Below are 24,309 nucleotides of genomic sequence, written 5' to 3'. Positions count from 1 at the left end.
TCACATATTACTCATACGATACTCACATAATACTAATTTAAAACTCACATGTTACTCATACGATACTCACATAATACTAATTTCAAACTCACATGTTACTCATACGATACTCACATAATACTAATTTCAAACTCACATGTTACTCATACGATACTCACATAATACTAATTTCAAACTCACATATTACTCATACGATACTCACATAATACTAATTTAAAACTCACATGTTACTCATACGATACTCACATAATACTAATTTCAAACTCACATATTACTCATACGATACTCACATAATACTAATTTAAAACTCACATGTTACTCATACGATACTCACATAATACTAATTTAAAAATCACATGTTACTCATGTGATACTCACATAATACTAATTTAAAACTCACATGTTACTCATATGATACTCACATAATACTAATTTAAAACTCACATATTACTCACATGATACTCACATAATACTAATTTAAAACTCACATGTTACTCATATGATACTCACATAATACTAATTTAAAACTCACATATATCTCACATGATACTCACATAATACTAATTTAAAACTCACATATGACTCATATGATACTCACATAATACTAATTTAAAACTCACATATTACTCATACGATACTCACATAATACTAATTTAAAATTCACATATTACTCATAAGACACTCACATAATACTAATTTAAAACTCACATATTACTCATACGATACTCACATAATACTAATTTAAAACTCACATATTACTCATATGATACTCACATAATACTAATTTAAAACTCACATATATCTCACATGATACTCACATAATACTAATTTAAAACTCACATATTACTCATATGATACTCACATAATACTAATTTAAAACTCACATATTACTCATATGATACTCACATAATACTAATTTAAAACTCACATATATCTCATATGATACTCACATAATACTAATTTAAAACTCACATATTACTCATACGATACTCACATAATACTAATTTAAAACTCACATATTACTCATATGATACTCACATAATACTAATTTAAAACTCACATATATCTCACATGATACTCACATAATACTAATTTAAAACTCACATATTACTCATATGATACTCACATAATACTAATTTAAAACTCACATGTTACTCATATGATACTCACATAATACTAATTTAAAACTCACATATTACTCATATGATACTCACATAATACTAATTTAAAACTCACATGTTACTCATATGAAACTCACATAATACTAATTTAAAACTCACATGTTACTCATATGATACTCACATAATACTAATTTAAAACTCACATGTTACTCATATGATACTCACATAATACTAATTTAAAACTCACATGTTACTCATATGATACTCACATAATACTAATTTAAAACTCACATATTACTCACATGATACTCACATAATACTAATTTAAAACTCACATATTACTCACATGATACTCACATAATACTAATTTAAAACTCACATATTACTCATATGATACTCACATAATACTAATTTAAAACTCACATATTACTCATATGATACTCACATAATACTAATTTAAAACTCACATATGACTCATATGATACTCACATAATACTAATTTAAAACTCACATGTTACTCATATGATACTCACATAATACAAATTTAAAACTCACATGTTACTCATATGATACTCACATAATACTAATTTAAAACTCACATGTCATCATATGATACTCACATAATACTAATTTAAAACTCACATGTTACTCATATGATACTCACATAATACTAATTTAAAACTCACATGTTACTCATATGATACTCACATAATACTAATTTAAAACTCACATGTTACTCATATGATACTCACATAATACTAATTTAAAACTCACATGTTACTCATATGATACTCACATAATACTAATTTAAAACTCACATGTTACTCATATGATACTCACATAATACTAATTGAAAACTCACATGTTACTCATATGATACGCACATAATACTAATTTAAAACTCACATATTACTCATATGATACTCACATAATACTAATTTAAAACTCACATGTTACTCATATGATACTCACATAATACTAATTTAAAACTCACATGTTACTCATATGATACTCACATAATACTAATTTAAAACTCACATGTTACTCATATGATACTCACATAATACTAATTTAAAACTCACATATTACTCATATGATACTCACATAATACTAATTTAAAACTCACATGTTACTTATATGATACTCACATAATACTAATTTAAAACTCACATGTTACTCATATGATACTCACATAATACTAATTTAAAACTCACATGTTACTCATATGATACTCACATAATACTAATTTAAAACTCACATATGACTCATATGATACTCACATAATACTAATTTAAAACTCACATGTTACTCATATGATACTCATAACTACATTGGTAAAATAATGGTAAAAAATAGCACAGTTATAGCAGGAAGTAGTTTTGCATGTGGGCGTGGTCTGTCCATACCAGGTAACAACAGATTCATTCTAATGCGACAGACCTGGATTTTGACAATTAGCCACAACAATTACCATCAATATATTTATTAGGGCTTTCTAAGTACTTCTGACAGAATCTGAGTACTTCTGACAGTATCTGAGTACTTCTGACAGAATACAACTATTATGGGACACCAGCGCCCCCTGGTGGACATGCAAGGTGCTGCAGCCCTCCGTGACCCGAGGTGTACTCATACAAATATAACATCCCAGTTTATTCTGTTCATAATCTGCAAAACCCAAATATTACATGGAAACATGTACAGGAGAAAGTTTACATCCAACATAACACTTTAAACGGGACGATCAAATCCTTCCAAATCTATCTACGCATGCAGCCTCGTGTCATGAGGGACGGTGTAAGCTCAGCTTTTGTCATCTGTGGCGTATTAAAAAGAATCAGAAGCCAAAGCGTCTCCGGCCTGGAGGCCTCAGCACAACGTCCTCTCGAAGGGATGGAGCACGTTGCTGCGTCTGGACACAAGCAGCCGCGTGTTCCTCCCAGAAAGATGCACTTTAAACATGTTAGTCAACGTCCCAGCACCACCACCTGTCATGGGATGAGGTTCACCTCGCCTGGTTCTACATCCCAGTAGTTTGGTACTAGATCTCAGTAGTTTGGTACTAGATCTCAGTAGTTTAGTACTAGATCTCAGTAGTTTGGTACTAGATCTCAGTAGTTTGGTACTAGATCTCAGTAGTTTAGTACTAGATCTCAGTAGTTTGGTACTAGATCTCAGTAGTTTAGTACTAGATCTCAGTAGTTTGGTACTAGATCTCAGTAGTTTAGTACTAGATCTCAGTAGTTTAGTACTAGATCTCAGTAGTTTGGTACTAGATCTCAGTAGTTTGGTACTAGATCTCAGTAGTTTAGTACTAGATCTCAGTAGTTTGGTACTAGATCTCAGTAGTTTAGTACTAGATCTCAGTAGTTTAGTACTAGATCTCAGTAGTTTGGTTCTAGATCTCAGTAGTTTGGTACTAGATCTCAGTAGTTTGGTACTAGATCTCAGTAGTTTGGTACTAGATCTCAGTAGTTTAGTACTAGATCTCAGTAGTTTAGTACTAGATCTCAGTAGTTTAGTACTAGATCTCAGTAGTTTGGTTCTAGATCTCAGTAGTTTAGTACTAGATCTCAGTAGTTTGGTACTAGATCTCAGTAGTTTAGTACTAGATCTCAGTAGTTTGGTTCTAGATCTCAGTAGTTTGGTACTAGATCTCAGTAGTTTGGTTCTAGATCTCAGTAGTTTAGTACTAGATCTCAGTAGTTTGGTACTAGATCTCAGTAGTTTAGTACTAGATCTCAGTAGTTTGGTTCTAGATCTCAGTAGTTTAGTACTAGATCTCAGTAGTTTGGTACTAGATCTCAGTAGTTTGGTTCTAGATCTCAGTAGTTTGGTACTAGATCTCAGTAGTTTGGTACTAGATCTCAGTAGTTTAGTACTAGATCTCAGTAGTTTGGTACTAGATCTCAGTAGTTTGGTACTAGATCTCAGTAGTTTAGTACTAGATCTCAGTAGTTTGGTACTAGATCTCAGTAGTTTAGTACTAGATCTCAGTAGTTTGGTACTAGATCTCAGTAGTTTAGTACTAGATCTCAGTAGTTTGGTACTAGATCTCAGTAGTTTGGTACTAGATCTCAGTAGTTTAGTACTAGATCTCAGTAGTTTGGTACTAGATCTCAGTAGTTTGGTACTAGATCTCAGTAGTTTAGTACTAGATCTCAGTAGTTTAGTACTAGATCTCAGTAGTTTAGTACTAGATCTCAGTAGTTTGGTTCTAGATCTCAGTAGTTTAGTACTAGATCTCAGTAGTTTGGTACTAGATCTCAGTAGTTTAGTACTAGATCTCAGTAGTTTGGTTCTAGATCTCAGTAGTTTGGTACTAGATCTCAGTAGTTTGGTTCTAGATCTCAGTAGTTTAGTACTAGATCTCAGTAGTTTGGTACTAGATCTCAGTAGTTTAGTACTAGATCTCAGTAGTTTGGTTCTAGATCTCAGTAGTTTAGTACTAGATCTCAGTAGTTTGGTACTAGATCTCAGTAGTTTGGTTCTAGATCTCAGTAGTTTGGTACTAGATCTCAGTAGTTTGGTACTAGATCTCAGTAGTTTAGTACTAGATCTCAGTAGTTTGGTACTAGATCTCAGTAGTTTGGTACTAGATCTCAGTAGTTTAGTACTAGATCTCAGTAGTTTGGTACTAGATCTCAGTAGTTTAGTACTAGATCTCAGTAGTTTGGTACTAGATCTCAGTAGTTTGGTACTAGATCTCAGTAGTTTGGTACTAGATCTCAGTAGTTTAGTACTAGATCTCAGTAGTTTGGTACTAGATCTCAGTAGTTTGGTACTAGATCTCAGTAGTTTAGTACTAGATCTCAGTAGTTTGGTACTAGATCTCAGTAGTTTAGTACTAGATCTCAGTAGTTTAGTACTAGATCCCAGTAGTTTGGTTGTTTTTCTTTTTTATGCTTTTTATTCAATAAACTAACTTGAGACCAATGTTCTGGGTTCAGTTAAATCATTTTCCAAATCATATCAGAAACCTCCTGTAAAGTTAGAATCCCTTCAAACCGCCACTTGAAACCTCTTGATGAAGGAAACTTGACTTTATCACAAAATTCAGCAACCGAGGGATCAGGTGGAAGAGATATAAGGATCTCAGTACGATGCCGATTCCTGTCTTGAGATCAGCGATTTCGCTTCATACTTCAGAGGGTGCAGTTCATAATTATTTCCCAAATCGATTGATCTGTTAATTTGCCATTCAATCGATGTGATTCATTAAGAAGTAACTAACAGATAAAACAACAGTAAAATAAGATACATATGAAGAACTGCTTCTCACAGACATCTTGAGAGTTTAATATGTTTATGAACTTTTCTTTTTTTTTTTACATCTGAATCACAACACATTATTTGATTTCTAACATTTCATTTGATATTTTCAACTAAACTAACATTAGTCCAACATATAAAATGACAGAATGTAATGACACGAACAGGTTAGTAAACAAAAAGGGAAGGGACAAGATGGAGGCCGTCTCCGAAGCAGAAGGATCTGGAGCGGACGGCTGAGCAGGGCTTCCTCCTGAACACCTGCAGGTCCTTGAGGGCGTCAGGTGGAGACGCCGCTCGCTGAGCTTTGGGGACAGACGAAGGGAACAAAGCCTTCACAGCAGCTTTTCTCCTCTGATGATCGTGGATATGGTGATGGCCTTCTCCCTCATGTCCTGCAGGTCCTTGATGCGCTGCTCGCAGCCGCTCTTGTGCTCTGACATCTCGCCCTGGATCAGCAGGTCGATATACTCTGGGATGGAGAACGGGTGGGGCTTCAGGGCGATCTCCTTCAGTCGGTCCAGACAGCGGGAGGACCTCTCTATGAGAACCACGAACTCCGACTGCAGGCGGTCGGAGTCGACCTCCAGCCTCTCGATCATGTCCTGCACAGACATCATCTTCGTTGTTGCCGACTGGTACTTGTCTTTGAGCTCCTTGATGCTTCGTTTTTCTACGACGTCCTGGTAGTTGGTGATGTAACCTCCAGTGCTGGGAATATAAACTTGAACAGGCTTTCTGATGGTAACTTCATATTCAAATTTCTCATTTGACGTGATTTCTGCCTGGTGTTGTTGAAGGATCTGTCTGGTCCCTCTGATCTCCTCCAGTTTAGCTAAGCCCAGTTTTATTGTCTTCTGCAGATTCTCAACGGAATTTTCCATCTGCTCTCTCTCCTTCAGGACCACCTTCGTCAGAGTCAAGCTCTGGGTCTTTATGAGGCTCAAGGCTCTGAAGAACGTCTTCATTCTTTTGCAGCTCATGTCCCAAAACATTTTATCAAAGTAACCACCGTCTTCCTCATCCTCATCATCATCAGACGTGGACTCTCTGTTGTCGGCAAACAAAGCAGAATTATTGAATTTGAAGTGAACTGGCAAATTCTTCTCTGTTTTCGGGCACGGGACTCCAGACCGGTTTATGGCCTCGAGAACTGGTGGTCGTTGACCCGCTGCAAATGTCACCAAGATCCTGATGTTTTGGGCGACATCTTTGCCAAACATGGAGAGCACAGAGTCGAACATGTACTTCTGAGTGGCCGTGAGCCGGGCCAGGGAGGCCTGAGCCACGAAGCAGATGGCGTCGATCTCGCTCACTCCCGTCTTGGCGGAGAACAGGTTGCGTAGCGGTTGGGTGATCAGACAGTCCCTGTCGATGCCCCGCGTGCTGTCGAACCCGGGCGTGTCCACGATGGTCAGGGTGAAGTCGATCTGGAAGCCCTCCTGGTGGTTGATTCTGTACACAGTGACCTCAGAGGTCTGGCTCTGAGCCGTGCCCTCCTCCACCAATTTGAATCAGAATTTGTCTTCCCACTTGACACCGAGGACGTAGTTGATCATCCCGTTGATGAGCGAGGACTTGCCGGCCCCCGTTGCTCCCAGAACCATGATGGTGCGATTGCGCTTCATCGTGTCTTTTTCAAAGGTGAAACGATCGCACCCCCGGATGTCCATGTTTTCTGGCTTCAGAGGAATCTTGTAGATGGCGAGAGGTCCTCCATGACCTTCGAGTACTTTGCTATTCCTCCGCACGGCTTCCGCCAAACGGCTCTTCCCAGTGATGAAATTCATTGTGACGCCGGTCCAACACACCGCAGCTCACGGTTTAGGACTCGTTTGTGTTTTCCGATGAGTTCTAGGAACAGACTAGAAGTGGAACCACAGTCTGGACGGACGGCTGCTGAGTGTCGACTCTGTTCTCCAGGAAATATCTCTGATCGAATCTGCAATACAAAAGTACCAAGGAAAACTTGAAAAAGTAAAATTTTACAAAGTAAAATCCAGGCCACAGTAATAATATAGTGCAAATAATTTGCATGGACTTTGAACTTCAGCAGATTGGAATCAAAAGCCAAACAGTTTTACCAAGGAACTGACAAGAACTAACAACAAACAATGATTCACTGTCACATTTGAGTTTCTGTGGATTATGATCCAGACAAACATGTGGAATGTTCCGTTTGCAGTCGTCCACCTCGGGTCACGGAACCGTGCAGTAGCCTTTCTGTGGAAGAGGGGGGGCTCTGCCTCCACATGACGGTGCTCAGTCAGGCCATAACACTGCGGCGTGGGGGCTTCCAGGGGCCTCTGCTTCGGCTTTTGGTTCAAGTGCTGTTAAGTGTTGTGTTGACATCGTTCTGAGACCGTTGGGATGTTGGACTGTGACCAGAGGCGTCAGGTTCATGAGTGACCCCTCACACCACCCCACCCCCACCCCTCTCCATGTCACCCCACCCCCACCCCTCCTATATGTATATATGTATTATTTCCATTGTTATTTTACCAGGAGGGTCATTTCCGATACATACACATATTTATAGTTGACATTGTATGAGCTTCTGAATCAAATCTGTATTTTACTTTATTGTTTTCACTTGTTATGGAGGGAGAGGACAAAAAAGGAGAGAGCACAAGAGACAGACAGACAGAAAGAGGGAGGAGGGAGAGAGAGAGAGATCAATAGGATCGATCGTCAATCTTCTCCGGATTCAAACCTGAAATAAAGGGGGGGGGGGGGGTCTTTTTACTTCCTCAGCCATAAAATAATGACATCATGATATAAATCCATCAAAATATAATGATCATTCAGACCTGAATTCTGCAGGAAGCTGAATCTTCTGTTTCAGTACATGTCAGACACATAGAAAACATATTCAAACATGTCACAATAACAATAACAACAATAACAACAATAATAACAATAATAACAATAACAATAATGATAATAACAATATTTCCTACCCTTGTGTATGAAGCAGGGGCTCTGCTCCTCCTGCTGCTGCTACTCTTTTATCTGCCCTGGTCAGGCCACGCCCACCTGTCGCCTCTGCGAACAGGCCACGCCCACTTCGGGAACTCATTGACCTATCAGCGCTTTACTTCAAGAGAGACAGACAGATATGCAAATAGGAAGAGAGACAGACAGATATGCAAATAGGAAGAGAGACAGACAGGTGGTGTAGGGGTCTTTGAAGTCAGAACATTTCCCAGAAACGGTTCAAACACACACTCACACTCACTCACACACACACTCACACACTGACACACACACACTCTCACACTCACACACACACACACTCACACACACACACACACTCACACACTGACACACACACACTCTCACACTCACACACTGACACACACACACTCTCACACTCACACTCACACACTCTCACACTCACACTCTCACACTCACACACACACACACACACACTCTCACACTCACACACACACTCTCACACTCACACACACACTCTCACACTCACACACACACACACACACACTCACACACTGACACACACACACACTCACACTCACACACACACACACACTCACACACACACTCACACACACACACACACTCACACTCACACTCACACACACACACACACACACACACACACACTCTCACACACACACTCACACACTCACTCACACACACACTCACACACACACTCACACACACACTCACACACACACTCACACACACACACTGACACACACACACTCACACACACACACTCACACACACACTCACACACACACTCACTCACACACACACTCACACACACTCACTAACACACACACACACACTCACACACACACACACTCACACACACACACACACTCACACAAACACACACACACGCAACTAGTATAACTAGTTATACAACTAGTCTGGCACATGGTCTCGCACATCTTCTTCCATTGTAGTTTCTATGCAGCACCATAACTAGTCATACTTGTGCTTATTTACGGACATTTTTTTTACCTGCATCCATCCATCTTTCCACCCAAGTCATATATTGTAATATATAATAATATATAATAAATGTCGAATAATATATAACTTATAATTATATATAATTGATATACAAAAATATGATTCATATATTATATTATTTATGTATAATTCATATATATTATTTGTATACAATTCATATATAATAATATATAATTGACATATGATAATATATAATATATAATTAATAGATAACATATAATTCATATATAATAATATAGAACTGATATATAATTCATATATAATATATAACTTATATATAATATAGAATTAGTATATAATTCATATATAATTAATACACTGTATATATTAATATATAATTACTATTTAATAATATATAATTAACATATAATGAATACACCGTATATAATAATATATAACTTAGAAGGTGTTGGAGGCAGATGATCCCCTGTGGCCACCACTAACGGGAGCAGCCTATAGAAGAAGAAGAAGATGATTTGATAGTATGTTGATGTGAGCAGTGCTCTGCTGTGAGCCACCATCAGTGCAGCTGCACTGTCAAGCACTGTCAAGCACTGTCAAGCACTGTCAAGCACTGCGGCGTTGGCTTCATCACCTGGAAGTAGTGATGGACACTGGAACTGCGGGGATACGTCAACAGCGCCGCCATCTTACCGCGGTGACTGACCGTGGGCAGCCAGAGTGAATATCTACACTTTAAACATCTCGAACCAGATGTTCAGTGATTCAGCACAGCTTGTACTATTTTATAACATGTTAAAGTAAAAACAAAATACTATACTATATATATATATATATAATATATATATTTATATTCTGTATATAGATATATATAAAATATATACAGAATATAAAATATATATGTAATAGATTATATAATATATATGTAATATATAAAATATATATCAATTATAATATAAAAATATATACAAAATATAAAATATATAAGTAATATATATAAAATATATAATACATTATAAATGAAATACATATACAATATATAATACATCAAAATATATTAAATATATATTAGATATTAAATATATAATATAAACAATATATACAATATAAACATATAATCAAAATATAAACAACAACAAATTTACAGCAAACTCTCAGTAAACAACACAAATAGACATTCCATTTCCACCATTTTTTTTATTCTTTATCAATAAACTTAATGATTAACATGAATATCGTAGATGCGCCTGCTGCAGTCGCTCCGGGCAACGTCTTGTGTTTTTTGTATTTTCTGCTGTTTATTTTGCGCTTTCATTTCTGGAAAACAGTGCACACGGAAGCTTTTTTCACGCCCATAAGGAGGCTGTGCGGCTCAACGGATTTCTGTTGATACTCCTGACGCTTTTAATTGTTGTCGTGTTGGGTTGCTATGCCAACAGGAGGGGGGGCATTGTTTCCCTCCGGGACCGATGATTGCGCTCTCCAAGCCTCCACCGCTGCCTCTGAGATACCCCAAATCCACGACGGGTTGCAGGGTCGAACGGAGACAAGGAGGTGGAGATAGAAACCATTCACAGGGAACGGGAGGTCCCTGGAGAATAAGACGGACGAGCTCGGAGCGCTGACGAGGTCACAGCGAGAATGTGGGGAACGCAGTATTATGTGTTTCACAGGAACATATGCCGGGGGTTAGCCTGCTAACGCTGTTTTGAGGCCACAGAATGGGACGTACTCTGAGTCCCATGGAGGCGACAACTCCATGAGTGACTGCATAAGAGGATAACACCGTCCCCACCAGGACAGCGCCACGTTTCCTCAATAACAAGCCCTGGATCACCGACCGGGAGGAGCTGCTGAATAAGGAGGAGGAGGAGGAGGAGGGAGTCGTCAGGGATGAATCAGCGAGGAGTGTGCAGATCTACAGCATATACTCCAGGATTTCAGATGTTCTTTGAGTTTCTACATCATTGATCAGGATCATCATCCCTCCATCCCTCCCTCCATCTGTCCATCCATCTATCTGAGTTTCTACATCGTTCATCAGGATCATCATCCATCCCTTCATCTATGTTTCTCCAATGTTCATTAGATGTTTCTTGTTTGACTTAGTTCAATGATTCCCAGAAATTGTGAATGTTTTTCTGAAATTCAGCGATTTGAATCAAACCAACTCTTCAGCTTTTTCCAATTATTTTTCCCCTGTATCCAAATGTTGTTCCAAATCACAATAAAATGGGTTTGTATCATCTGCAAAGAATATTGTTTTTAGTGTTTTGGAAACAAACATATTGTTTCTGTACAAAATTAACAGCAGAGGTCCCAACACGGAGCCCTGGGGAACCCCACAAGGAACCTTGCGTAGCTGTGATTTATTTGAACGTACTGATACTACTCTTGGCAGCTGCTTCACCAGGTCAGTGCTACTGTTCTAAGTCCACACCTTTGTCAGTTTACAATAATAAGTCACGGTCAACAGTGCCCCCCCCCCCCACTGCATATTCCATATTTTCTATTGCAGTTGTTATTTCCTCCACATAGTGCAAACTGAGTAGTCTTATTACTGTAGCTCTGAAGCCACGTGTACATTATGGTTTGTGATCGTCATCTCATCTTGTATAGAATATATTTTCCAGTATTCTAGAGAACTGTGGAAGCACGGAAACAGGTCTGTAATTTGAGAGACATCTATCTCCCGCCTTGCATATGACTTGAGCGGTTTTAATTTTGCATGGAAATAAACCAGTTTGTAGAGACTGGTGACAGATGAGTGTCAGAAGGTTCACCACACACTCAATATTTTGGACCGTAGACATTTCAATAGCCGTCCAGTCTGTAGACTTCCTACTCTGCCAGTAATTTCCCTTATAAACATAGTGTGGGGGTTTAAGCAGCCACACCTGTCTTGGGTCTAGGTAACTGTGCTCGGAATCAGAGGTGGCTGTACGCCTGTTGCTCATCAGAGCAATCATCAATCGTGTGTGTGTGTGTGTGTGTGGGGGGGGGGGTGATAGGTGCGGCTGCTTAAAATCACAACACATCGATTTTCTGACGTTTATATCTTCTCTTTCTACATCATCTGTCTTTGGCTTCTCCCTGGCCAAACCAGGACCAAGGGCAACAAAAAAACATTCAATTCATCTGCAACTAAGGCCGCGTCATTAACAGTCGTATTATTTATCATCAGGAAATGGTTTGGGAATCCTGTTTTCCCAGTTCCATATATAATAGCCTCATTCAACACCTTCCACGTATTTCTAACATTGTTTTTGTTGTCCTTCAGTCATTCACTGTAGTAATCCCCTTTGCTGCTTCTCATAACTCTCGTCAGTTTGTTTTTGTCTTATATGTGTTTGTTCTGGTTTTCTTTTAAAATTCTTACCATAACTTTCATCTTACGTGTGTTTAGCATTGCTGTGGTTTGCCACGGTCTCACATCAAATCTCTGGTTCCCTGCTTTCCTTACCAGCGGACCTTTTTGTTTTTCCTCCTGGAGAGCGGCCGTTATGGACAACAATGTCTCCTGAGCTTCATCTGCATCTTTGACTTTCTTCCAGCCTTAAAATTCCACGGCCCCGCCCCGGCTGAGATTATAAACATTTCCATTTATGAATGTTTGAAGGGCATCCTGAATCCTCTCCTATTTGACTCTTTCTTTGGATGGAAGAGTTTTCTCTGGAGGGGATGCTCCAGACGCAGGGGGTGACAGGGCACTGGCTTTGTGGTTGTGCAGCTCAGAGGTTCACAAATGTTGGTCCGGGGCCCCCTGGGGGGGGCATCGAAAGAGGTCCGCATTGTACCTAGTGATCAGATTGTACATCTGGAGAAAAGGATGCAGGACTTCGTACTTCCTGTCACCGGAGTGTCGTGTCAGGGCATTCCCAACTTTACGTCAGAAAACAGGTCTGAGAACTTCTCCCACTGCATCGGCGCCTTCAACCTAACAGAACCAACATCGCACCAAGATGGCGGCAGTACTTACACGTCTGTCTCAGCGCGTCGAGGCGAACAATCCCTGTGCAATCAGTTTGGAAAACACTTGAACAAAGGGTTCATCTCCTTCCTGCCCTGGCTGTGCACAACCTTAGGGAACGTCTGGGGGGCTTTTACTTTGACAGAGGTTCCAGAGGGTCACCAGCAGCAAAAGGAAGTATCGTCAAACTTCACCGTTGTTTCAGACACTGAATCAGATCTGATCAAAAACAAATATTGAATATAAATCCCAGATACAAAATCCAATCGAATGGGTCGGACTGAGGCCCCTGGACGTCGGTTCCTGTTCAGGACTCACATGACTCTGGTTTTATTTCGGCTGCTAGCACTCACACCTCCATGCGGTTCAACATAAACATCGGTGATAAAAAAATGAAAATCTCACAACAATCGCCTCACGAGAATATACTAAACTATTTGCATTTAGTCATTTCATATCAAAATATTAAAAACGTAAAATAGAATAAATAAACCAACTAATTCGGCTGCAATTCTTTACAGGACCATTAGGGGGCCGCAGACCTCGGTTGGGACGCCGCCGCAGCGGCTCACCAGATAGCCAATCAGAGGCCTGCGTTGGGAGTCATGTGATCCGACACATTTAATGATTTAATGAGTTTCTGTCGAAGCAGGAAAACAAAATATATGAAATAAAAGTGGAAGAATGAAGTTAAAACCAGATTTTTTATGGAGCTTTGGGCGTCACAGGAAGCACAGAGATGTTTTCTTGTTAACTTTTTATTCTGATTAAAAAAGAAAATTAAGAGACAGACAAGGTGGTGATAAAAGAAAAAGAAAAAATATATATTCAAATATCTTTATACTTTCCAATCTGTTTTACGATTAACGATGAAGAAAATAATTCCCATAGTAGTAGTGCTGCAGTTAAGTTCAATATAGACTTTTATTATAACAAAATAGGCAGTTTAGCCGGGATTAAATCTCATTTCCTCTCGGAACCACGCAGCCAAGATGGCGGCTCGGACGCAATCCTCGGACTCCGCCCCCAAACTGATCCGGGCTCAGTGGTGGGAGGAGCTGATCTGGGAACAGCCCGTTCGAAGAGTTTTCCTTGAAAAATTAAAGCCGTTGTTTCAGGAGTGACCGTTGGGGGCAGCGCTAGAAGAGCACATGCTGTTTTAAAGCTGCAATGTTCAATAGTTTGGTTTGGTGTCTCCGCCTCCTTCCTCTGACTCCGCCCCTAAACACGTGCCTGAGACTGGAGCCCCGCCCCCTCCGTCAATTCTCAGAATAAAAACTGAATAAACACGACAAAGAAAAGAAAAGAAAAGAAAAGAAAAGAAAAGAAAAGAAAAGAAAAGAAAAGAAAAGAAAAGAAAAGAAAAGCGTCGTTGGACAAACCCCGAGTCCCTCACCGTACCGTGTGTGTGTGTGTGTGTGTGTGTGTGTGTGTGTGTGTGTGTGTGTGTGTGTGTGTGTGGAGGGTTGTCAGGGGGCGTTTGCAGCAGATCACCTTGGCTTAAAAAAAACTAAAATATAAATAGGAGGAGAGGAGCTGTGTGTGTGTGTTACTGTGTGTTACTGTGTGTGTGTGTTACTGTGTGTTACTGTGTGTGTGTGTTACTGTGTGTTACTGTGTGTTACTGTGTGTGTGTGTGTTACTGTGTGTTACTGTGTGTGTGTGTGTTACTGTGTGTTACTGTGTGTGTGTGTGTGTGTTACTGTGTGTGTGTGTGTGTTACTGTGTGTTACTGTGTGTGTGTGTGTTACTGTGTATTACTGTGTGTGTGTGTGTGTGTTACTGTGTGTGTGTGTGTTACTGTGTATTATTGTGTGTGTGTGTGTGTTACTGTGTGTGTGTGTGTGTTACTGTGTGTGTGTTACTGTGTGTGTGTGTTACTGTGTGTTACTGTGTGTTACTGTGTGTGTGTGTGTTACTGTATGTTACTGTGTGTGTGTGTTACTGTGTGTTACTGTGTGTGTGTGTGTGTTACTGTGTGTGTGTGTGTGTTACTGTGTGTTACTGTGTGTGTGTTACTGTGTGTGTGTGTTACTGTGTGTGTGTTACTGTGTGTGTGTGTGTGTGTGTGTTACTGTGTGTGTGTTACTGTGTGTGTGTTACTGTGTGTGTGTTACTGTGTGTGTGTGTGTGTTACTGTGTGTGTGTTACTGTGTGTGTGTTACTGTGTGTGTGTGTGTGTTTTACTGTGTGTGTGTTACTGTGTGTGTGTTACTGTGTGTGTGTGTGTGTGTTACTGTGTGTGTGTTACTGTGTGTGTGTGTTACTGTATGTGTGTTACTGTGTGTGTGTGTGTGTGTGTGTGTGTTACTGTGTGTGTGTTACTGTGTGTGTGTGTTACTGTGTGTGTGTTACTGTGTGTGTGTGTGTGTGTGTTACTGTGTGTGTGTGTGTTACTGTGTGTGTGTGTGTTACTATGTGTGTGTGTGTGTTACTGTGTGTGTGTTACTGTGTGTGTGTGTGTTACTGTGTGTGTGTGTGTTACTATGTGTGTGTGTGTGTTACTGTGTGTGTGTTACTGTGTGTGTGTGTTCATAGCTTCTCCTTGGACTGGATCCAGATGAAAGGACCGGACTGATCCTCGATGATCTGTTTGATCTGATCGTAGATCTCCTCCAGAGTGTCTCCCTGAACGATGGCTGAGGGAGAGACGGGGGGGAGGGAGGGAGACGGGGGAGGAGGAGGGGGAGACGGCGAGGGAGAGACGGGGGAAGGGAGAGAGACGGGGAAGGGAAAGACGGGCAGTTGATTTGAGTGAGACAGACCTGTTGACCTGCAGTCCCCTGAGCCCCCAGCAGGGGGCGGCGTCTCACCTGTGAAATGCTCGGTGAACTCCTGCTCCAGCTTGTTGGCTCGGTCCAACGTCTTCCTGCCCTGCTCCTCCGTCAGACGCTTGTTCATCTCCCTGGGGGCAGAGTACTAACTTAGTACTGTGATAGTACTACCTATGTTAAAACTGTGCTAGTACCACTTTAGTACTGTGGTAGTGCTGTAGTATCATGTTAGTACTGTCTGACCAGCGATGGACACTTATCACCTGGTCCCCGGGCGCGTCCACGTACGCTGCCCACTGCTCCTGCTGTGCCCCCGGAGGAAGGACAAGCCAGGATGGTTAAATGCAGAGGAACCATTTCACCGGCACCATCCAAGCATGTGTGTGTGCAAGCATGTGTTGTAGTGTGGTGTGTTGCGTGATGAATAAAGACTGTTTCTTCTTTCTTCTTTCTATAGTAGTACTGTAGTATCATGTTAGTACTTTGGTAGTACTGCATTACTGTTGGGATTACATTAGAACTATGTTGAGAATATGGTACTAGTGCCGTATTTCCTGGTACCGGCTCTACTTTACTTGCTTTTGGTACCAGGTACTCTGTTTCCACTGCATAGTACCCCCTTAGTGTAGCAGGTCATGCGACGCCGCATGAAACTTCCGCGATGTCATCTTCAATGCGATACAGGAACTATGGAGAATATCGAAGGGATGGTGTTGTGGAGGAGAGATGAGAGTTATATTGGGAGAAGGAGACTGAGGGTGGAGCTGCCAGGCAAGAGGAAAAGAGGAAGCCAAAGAGAAGCTTGATGGAGGTGCTGAGGGCGGGTGGTGTCAGGGAGGAAGATGCACAGCACAAGGTGTTGGAGGCAGATGATTCGCTGTGGCCGCCCCTAACAGCAGCAGCCCACAGAAGGAGAAGAAGTGTTCTTTATTCTTTGTTTTGGTTTTTCTTGGTGGTTTTGCCATTTAATCCATTAGCCCAGTGAATGGAAATAAAACTGTGGCTGCTACAGTAGCTTGGCTATTTACAAATGGTGGCTTCGTGCAGGTGGTCCTGTGTCACGCAATGATGACGCAGTGATGATTCTCTCTGACCAATCGGTAGTCTGTTGTGTTTACACATCACCATTTCGGTATCGCCTCAGCTCGCTTGGAACCTCAATGGAGGTGATACCAAAAGGAACCAGGTACCAGGTACTATCCAAGGCTTTTGCTCGATGGAAATCCAAACAAAGCGAGTAGAGTCGATTCTTGTGGTGGAAAAGCAGTAAATATTGGGTCTGTTGGGACAATGTTTTGGACGATGTTTGGGATGATCTTTTGGATTATGGACTGTTTTGGATGTATGTGACGAATAAACCTCTTGAATCTTGACAATGTTTTGGACAATGTTGGGACGATGTTGGGACTTTTTTAGAGGATGTTGGAACTATGTTTTGGCAGATGTTGGAACTATGTTCTGGACAATGTTTTAGACTATGTTGGGACGATGTTGGAACTATGTTTTGGACGATGTTTTCGACTATGATTTGGACGATGTTGGAATGATGTTTATGACTATGTTTAGGACAATGTTTTGGACCATGTTGAAATTATGTTTTGGACGATGATTTGGACGATGTTGGGATGATGTTTTGGACGATGCTTTCGACTATGATTTGGACAACGTTTTCAACTATGATTTGGACGATGTTGGGATGATGTTTATGACTGTTTAGGACTATCTTGAGGACGATGTTTTGGACCATGTTGGATCTATGTTTTGGACGATGTTTTGGATGATTTTGGGACTATGTTTAGGACTATCTTGAGGACGATGTTTTGGACAATGTTGGAACTATGTTTTGAACGATGTTTGGGACGATGTTGGAACTATGTTTTGAACGATGTTTTGGACGATGTTTTCGATGATGCTTTTGACTATGATTTGGACAACGTTTTCGACTATGATTTAGACGATGTTGGGATGATGTTTATGACTGTTTAGGACTATCTTGAGGACGATGTTTTGGACCATGTTGGATCAATGTTTTGGACGATGTTTTGGATGATGTTGGGACTATGTTTTGGACGATGTTGGGATGATGTTGGAACGATGTTTTCGATTATGATTTGGACAATGTTGGGATGATGCTTTGGACGATGTTTTGGACAATGTTTTGGACAATGTTTTGGACTATGTTGGGACTATGTTTTGGACAATGTTGGGATAATGTTTTGGACGATGGTTTGGACAATGTTTTGGACTATGTTGGGACCATGTTGGAACTATGTTTTGGAAAATGTTTTAGATGATGTTGGGATGATGGGACGATGTTTTGGACAATGTTGGAACTATGTTTTGGATGATGTTGGTATGATGTTGGAACGATGTTTTGGACGATGTTTTGGGATGATGTTGGGACTATGTTTTGGGAAGATGTTGGGACGATGTTGGAACTATGTTTTGGATGATGTTGGGACTAGGTTGGGACTATGTTTTGGACGATGTTGGAACTATGTTTTGGACGATGTTGGAACTATGTTTTGGACGATCTTTTGGACGATGATTTGGACTATGATTTGGACTATGATTTGGACGATGTTTTGGATGATGTTTGGGATGATGTTGGAACTATGTTTTGGACGATGTTGGAACTATGTTTTGGACGATGTCTTGGATGATGTTGGGACTATGTTTTGGACGATGTTGGGACAATGTTGGGACAATGTTGGGACAATGTTTTGGACAATGTTGGAACTATGTTTTGGACAATGTTGGAACTATGTTTTGGACAATGTTTTGGACAATGTTGGAACTATTTTTTGGACTATGTTTTAAAACGATGTTTTGGGATGATGTTTTGGACGATGTTTTGGACGATGTTGGGACTATGTTGGGACTATGTTGGGACTATGTTGGGACTACGTTGGGACTACGTTGGGACTACGTTGGGACTACGGGACTAAAGCCGCGTTTCCAGGGCAGGAACTTTCCCCGGAAACTAGAAACTTTGGGAGGAACTCCAGTGCGTTTCCACCACAGACCAGGGTCTAAATTAAGCCCCAGGGACATTATTCCAGGGACCAAAAAGTCCCTGCTCAGGGGGTAGTACTTTTCAAAGCTACAGGAACTTTGGGGGTGGGGCTTGCAGCTCTGAACATTTCTGATTGGTTGAGTATTTGTAGCATTTTATTTCAGCCACCACTTCTTGAATCTGAATCTAAATCTGGCCACGTTTCCACCTGAGGTGGTGGCTGGTTTACCCAAGAAAAGGTCCATGCAGCAGCTTTTCAGAGATTCACCTTGTTTTGTGGTGGCTCCAGGTTCTCTTTATTGTTTTTTATTTCAAAACAGACGCACAACACACATGCTTTTTCATCCTAATCTTGACTGGTGGAAACACAGACAATGGGCTGAAGGAAAAGTTCTGTGTACTTTGGATGGAAACACAGCTTATGTTAGGACTACGTTACAATGTCCAATGTTAGGACTGATGGGAATGGGACTACGTTGGAACTGATGTGACTATGTTGGGACTGATGGGACTATGTTGGGACTGATGGGACTATATTGGGACTGATGGGACTCTGTTGGGACTGATGGGACTATATTGGGACTGATGGGACTCTGTTGGGACTGATGGGACTGTTAGGACATATGGGACTACGTTAGGACTGATGGGACTACGTTAGGACTGATGGGAATGGGACTATTTTATGACTATGTTAGGACTACTTTGGGACTGTAGGACATTCTTGGTTCATGGATTTAGGACTATGTTAGTACTGTCAAACTATGTGAGGACTGTGCTAGGACAGGGTGAGGACTGAAGTACTATGTTGCTATTAAGTTAGGACAAGGTGAGGGCTGTAGTACTATGTTGCAACCAAGTTAGGACTTGTTTACGGCTGTAGTACTATGTTGAAATTAAGTTAGGACTAGGTTAGGACCGTAGTACTATGTTGCGACTAAGTTAAGACTATGGTTGTACTATGTTAGCTCTAAGGTAGAGGTGTTGACTCACATGATGTTCTCCACAGACTTGGGCTTGATGAACACGGCGATGGGGTGGAGCTGAGCGAGCTGCAGCCTCTTGATGGCGTTCCCCGAAACATCCAGGATGCAGTGCTTCCCCTGGGCGGGCGCACACACACACACACACACACACACACACACACACACACACACACACACACACACACACACACACACACACACACACACACACACACACACACACACACACACACACACACACACACACACACACACGATTAGATAAGTTGATACTTTTTCAGTGTTAAAGCAACTTATATAAAAGAGGTTATATGGAATACACAAAAAACATTGCTGGATAAACAGTGAACAATAAAAATGTGGCAAGACACTCAACCTAACGACAAACAATAATAAGGACAACGAATACAAAGCTAAAAAGGAGCAACAAATAACCATAAGACAGACATCAGCAGAATCATTGCTAGGCCCCAGGGCCTTCCGGTCCGGCCCCGTACCGTGTCGGCCACCTGCCGGACGGACTGCACGCTGGTCCCGTACAGGTGGTTGTTGTACTGCCCCGCCTCGATGAACCGGTGGTCCTGGATGTCCCGCTCCATCTGCTCCCGGGACACCATGAAGTGGTAGTCCCTGCTGTCCACCTCGTAGTCCCGCTTGGGCCGCGTGGTGTCTGTGGGGTCAGAGGTCAGGGGTCAGGGGTCAGGGGGCCTAATAATAACACAATTCCAAAACTCAATCTCTCCTCACGTGGAACGCAGGATCCGAACTTGTCGGGGAACTCGGAGATGAGGTCGTCGTTGATGCGATCCTTCATCGGACCGAGGATGATGACGGGACGGGTGTAGTTCACTGAAGGAGGAAACCAGAGGTTACTCAACAGGAAGTGACACGCCCACTTCCTGTTTTACTGCCCAGTTTCAACTGGGACGGCAGGTTCTGGGCCAAAGAACCGTCCAGGTTCAGTTCCATCGTTCGTGAGTGGGATTTAAATATGATAACTAGCTTTACTTAGTACAAAGTCCTACAGTAGTAGTAAACTCACCTTCTTGCTGGGTCACTGGTTCATAGGATAGAACATATTCTTCTTGGCCACCTGGACACACACAGTAACAGTTAGCAGCTAGCACCAACTAGTCCCTAACAGGACACACAGTAACAGTTAGCAGCTAGCAGCTAGTGCCAACTAGTCACCACCTGGACACACAGAGTAGCGGTTAGCAACTACAAGCTAGTTAGCAGTTAGTCAGGTCAGAGCTAGCAGCTATGGTTAGTGGTTAGCAGAGAGCTGAGGTGTGGTTGCTTCGCGGTGGGGCGGGGACTTACGGTAGCTACTTTCACTATCGCTGGCGTTAGACGTCACATGTTCTGGAATCACAACAAACAGATGGGTCACCACCACCTCGCTGCCTTGCTCAAAGACACGATGGTTCTTTAAAACACACTTTGAAACTGAAAAAGTGGACATATGATGATGAGGTGATCAGCTTCTTGTTGACATTACACCAAGTATTATGGGATACACACAGCTGATGGTCGATAGCGGCAACCAGCGCTCAGTTATTCCTGAATAAGAACCGTTGCCATGGGAACCACTTCTCTTCCTGGTTTCATGTCCCTCGTATCACCCACTACATGCTAATGCTAACGCTAGCTTGTGGTGCCACCTGGTGGTGCTGTATAGAAACTACAACGAAGACTCATGTCCAATTTAACATCAATAAACTAAACAGTTTATTATTTTATTCAATTATAGTTATTACACTAAATAGTTTATTATCTGTAGGAGAGTAGTTCACTACGTTGTGGTGACTATTGTTCTCAGTGGAAGCTCTTAAACAAGAGATACTAGTTACATAACTTATCATACCAGTTTAAACCTAGACATACTAGAAATACAACTAGACATACTAGTAATAAAACTTGTCATATTAGTTATAGAACTAGACATACTAGTTATTAAACTAGACATACTAGTAATAAAACTGGTCATACTAGTTATAAAAATAGACATACTAGTTATAGAACTAAACTAAACGAGACATAGTTATACAACTAGACATACTAGTAATAATAGATATGCTAGCTTTAGAACTAGACACTAGTTATTAAATACTTCTCAGTGTATTGCTGTGTTCAGTCAGTAGTGTGTAATAAGCAGGATGACGTCCATCCAGACGGACGCCATCTCTAAATAACCTCCTTCAGAGAGACAGACAGGTCAGCCTGTCTGTGGTATTCAGTGATAATGACCGTCTGGATGGACGTCATCTCTAAATAACCTCCTTCAGAGAGACAGACAGGTCAGCCTGTCTGTGGTATTCAGTGATAATGACCGTCTGGATGGACGTCATCTCTCACGTACCTTGTGATTCCCAGTGTGAGAACAACAGGATCAAACTGGTTGCACTTTGGAATCATAAGTTATTGATGCATCAGCTGCATCATGTGGAAAAGAGGTGATGAACACAGCACCTTCATCGTCAAACTACAGTGTTGTCACGGTGTCACATGGAAATCTCCATTTACCAGCAGATGGCGATCAACACTGATAAAATATTGATATAGGGTATTGATTATAATATCCTGGTCGGCCGCTCAGAGAAGTGCAGCGAGTTTCATCATCTGTTGAAACTAAACGACGTGAAGACGTGGAATGACCGGCAGGCAGCTTGTAGTGCATGAGTGCGTCTCCTAGCAACAGGGATCTTTAGGGCCAATTTGGGACTAAATGTGTCAACAAGTCAACAGGATAAAACACCGTGCTGCTGCTCGCACACGTCTGGCTCCAAATATACAACTAAATATTACAGCACCGAAATAAATATCAACTGAGTAGTTACTATCGTTTGTATTTATTAATATGCAACGCTTTGCACTCGTCTCAAACAGAGTTTGGACTAAGGACGGGGCACATGACCACCTCTCTGATTGATTGATGTGGAAACATCATCAGATTGAGGTGATCAGGGACCAGTTGCCCTCAGCAACCAGATTTGGCTGTTGACCCGTTGCCAACCACTTTTCAGATGTTAAAGGAAAACTCTGGTATTTTTCTCTTCTACCGCCTCAGTATTTACAGCTTCGTCCCAAATGTGTCCTAAAAATTTCCCTGTGTCCCGTGGACTTCCTGTCCTGCCGCGTCCGACAGGAAGTGGATGGACGGTGGGATGAAGAGGGGGGTGGGGGTGGGGGTTGGAGACTTACTGTGGCTTTTGGAGAGAATGTCGTCAGAGCTGTCCTGTGGACGGATTACAGGCAGAAACAACAACCACAAGAGAAACACAACGTTACCCAGAGACAGAAAGAGAGAGGGAGCAGGGGGCACTGGGAACACTGGGAGCGCTGGGAAGTCGGGGAACGCCACCAGTACGCGCAACACGCCATCGTTTCCAAACACCATCGCCGTGTTCCAAAGAGATCCCTCGTTCACTCTTTGTTTTACGGCCTGTCGGGTTATTTCCCCCAAGAGGAACTCCCAAAACCAACATTCAGAACGCCCTTTGAAAAGAACTGACGCTGAGGGAACCTCGCCCTGACTAGCGAGCGCCCGATGCCCGGGTGACCCGCGCAACTCTGCCAGGAACAGCCTGAAGCAACGCGAGGCCGCCGCCTTGTGGGCGAAACCATCTGCCAGCCCAGTCATGAGGCTCCAGTGCAAAGCCGGGTGGGCGGCAGGCGGAGCGGGTCTTGACGTACTGGAGCCATGGAAACTGGTGTTCGGAGCGTGGGATGTCAGCTCTCCGGTGGGGAAGGAGGAACACAGCTCCTCTACGCACAGCACCGGCTCCTTGATCGGAGTTGGACTCTCCTACTCCGGGAGGGCTGGGGGTGGTTCAGCGAACCCAAGGGTCTGAATGCAACTGAGAGGTCGAAAGGGGTAGGACTCTGACTGTTGGATGTGTATGTGCACCTTCTTGGACCCTGATGTCCCCATAGCTCCACGACAGAACTCCAACACCCGTGTAGGCAATGATGGAGGAACCTGGAGGAGCGTGGCTGGAAGCAATGTCCCAATCTGAAACCGAGCGGTGCTTTGATTCTGGACTTCTGTATGTACCCTGGACCGTCCATAACAAACACCATCATCCACCACTAGGAGGCTCGGAGGTTACCAGAGCACCTTGGGAGGAAGGTCGACGCTCGACTTTGTGACTTTCATCGGACCTGAGGCCATATGTGGCAGACCCTCGGGTGAAGAGCGGAGCAGAGC

General features: G+C 42.0%; 2 protein-coding genes across 5 annotated transcripts in view; both read right to left on the bottom strand.

Annotated features, from left to right (window-relative positions):
* Window positions 1-5,552: 5,552 nt before the first annotated feature.
* Window positions 5,553-7,752, bottom strand: LOC307237992 (uncharacterized protein). Its single transcript, XM_080010823.1, has 2 exons — window positions 7,587-7,752; window positions 5,553-7,335 (listed from the first exon to the last, which is right to left on the bottom strand). The coding sequence occupies exon 2, from the start codon at window positions 6,635-6,637 to the stop codon at window positions 5,729-5,731; it is 909 nt and encodes a 302-aa protein (XP_079866949.1). The 5' UTR covers window positions 6,638-7,335; window positions 7,587-7,752; the 3' UTR covers window positions 5,553-5,728.
* A 6,322-nt stretch (window positions 7,753-14,074) lies between these two features.
* The window catches only part of dlg1b (discs large MAGUK scaffold protein 1b), a 91,030-nt gene continuing 80,795 nt past the window's right edge, over window positions 14,075-24,309 (bottom strand). For all 4 annotated transcript variants that reach the window (XM_080010819.1, XM_080010820.1, XM_080010821.1 and 1 more), the window contains exons 19-25: window positions 21,423-21,464; window positions 21,142-21,192; window positions 20,847-20,948; window positions 20,597-20,769; window positions 20,107-20,216; window positions 16,140-16,231; window positions 14,075-15,965 (exon numbers count right to left, since the gene is read on the bottom strand). In XM_080010819.1, the coding sequence (XP_079866945.1) occupies window positions 15,859-15,965; window positions 16,140-16,231; window positions 20,107-20,216; window positions 20,597-20,769; window positions 20,847-20,948; window positions 21,142-21,192; window positions 21,423-21,464 (677 nt within the window). In that variant the 3' untranslated portion in view covers window positions 14,075-15,858. The remainder of the gene's footprint in view (window positions 15,966-16,139; window positions 16,232-20,106; window positions 20,217-20,596; window positions 20,770-20,846; window positions 20,949-21,141; window positions 21,193-21,422; window positions 21,465-24,309) is intronic.

Source organism: Zeus faber (assembly GCF_960531495.2).
Source record: "Zeus faber genome assembly, chromosome: 12".
NCBI lineage: Eukaryota > Metazoa > Chordata > Actinopteri > Zeiformes > Zeidae > Zeus > Zeus faber.
This window is presented reverse-complemented; position numbering and strand designations above follow the sequence as displayed.

Coding starts and splice junctions, on each gene's coding strand:
- LOC307237992 (XM_080010823.1), bottom strand. CDS start 6,637: ATGTTCGACTCTGTGCTCTCCATGTTTGGCAAAGATGTCGCCCAAAAC.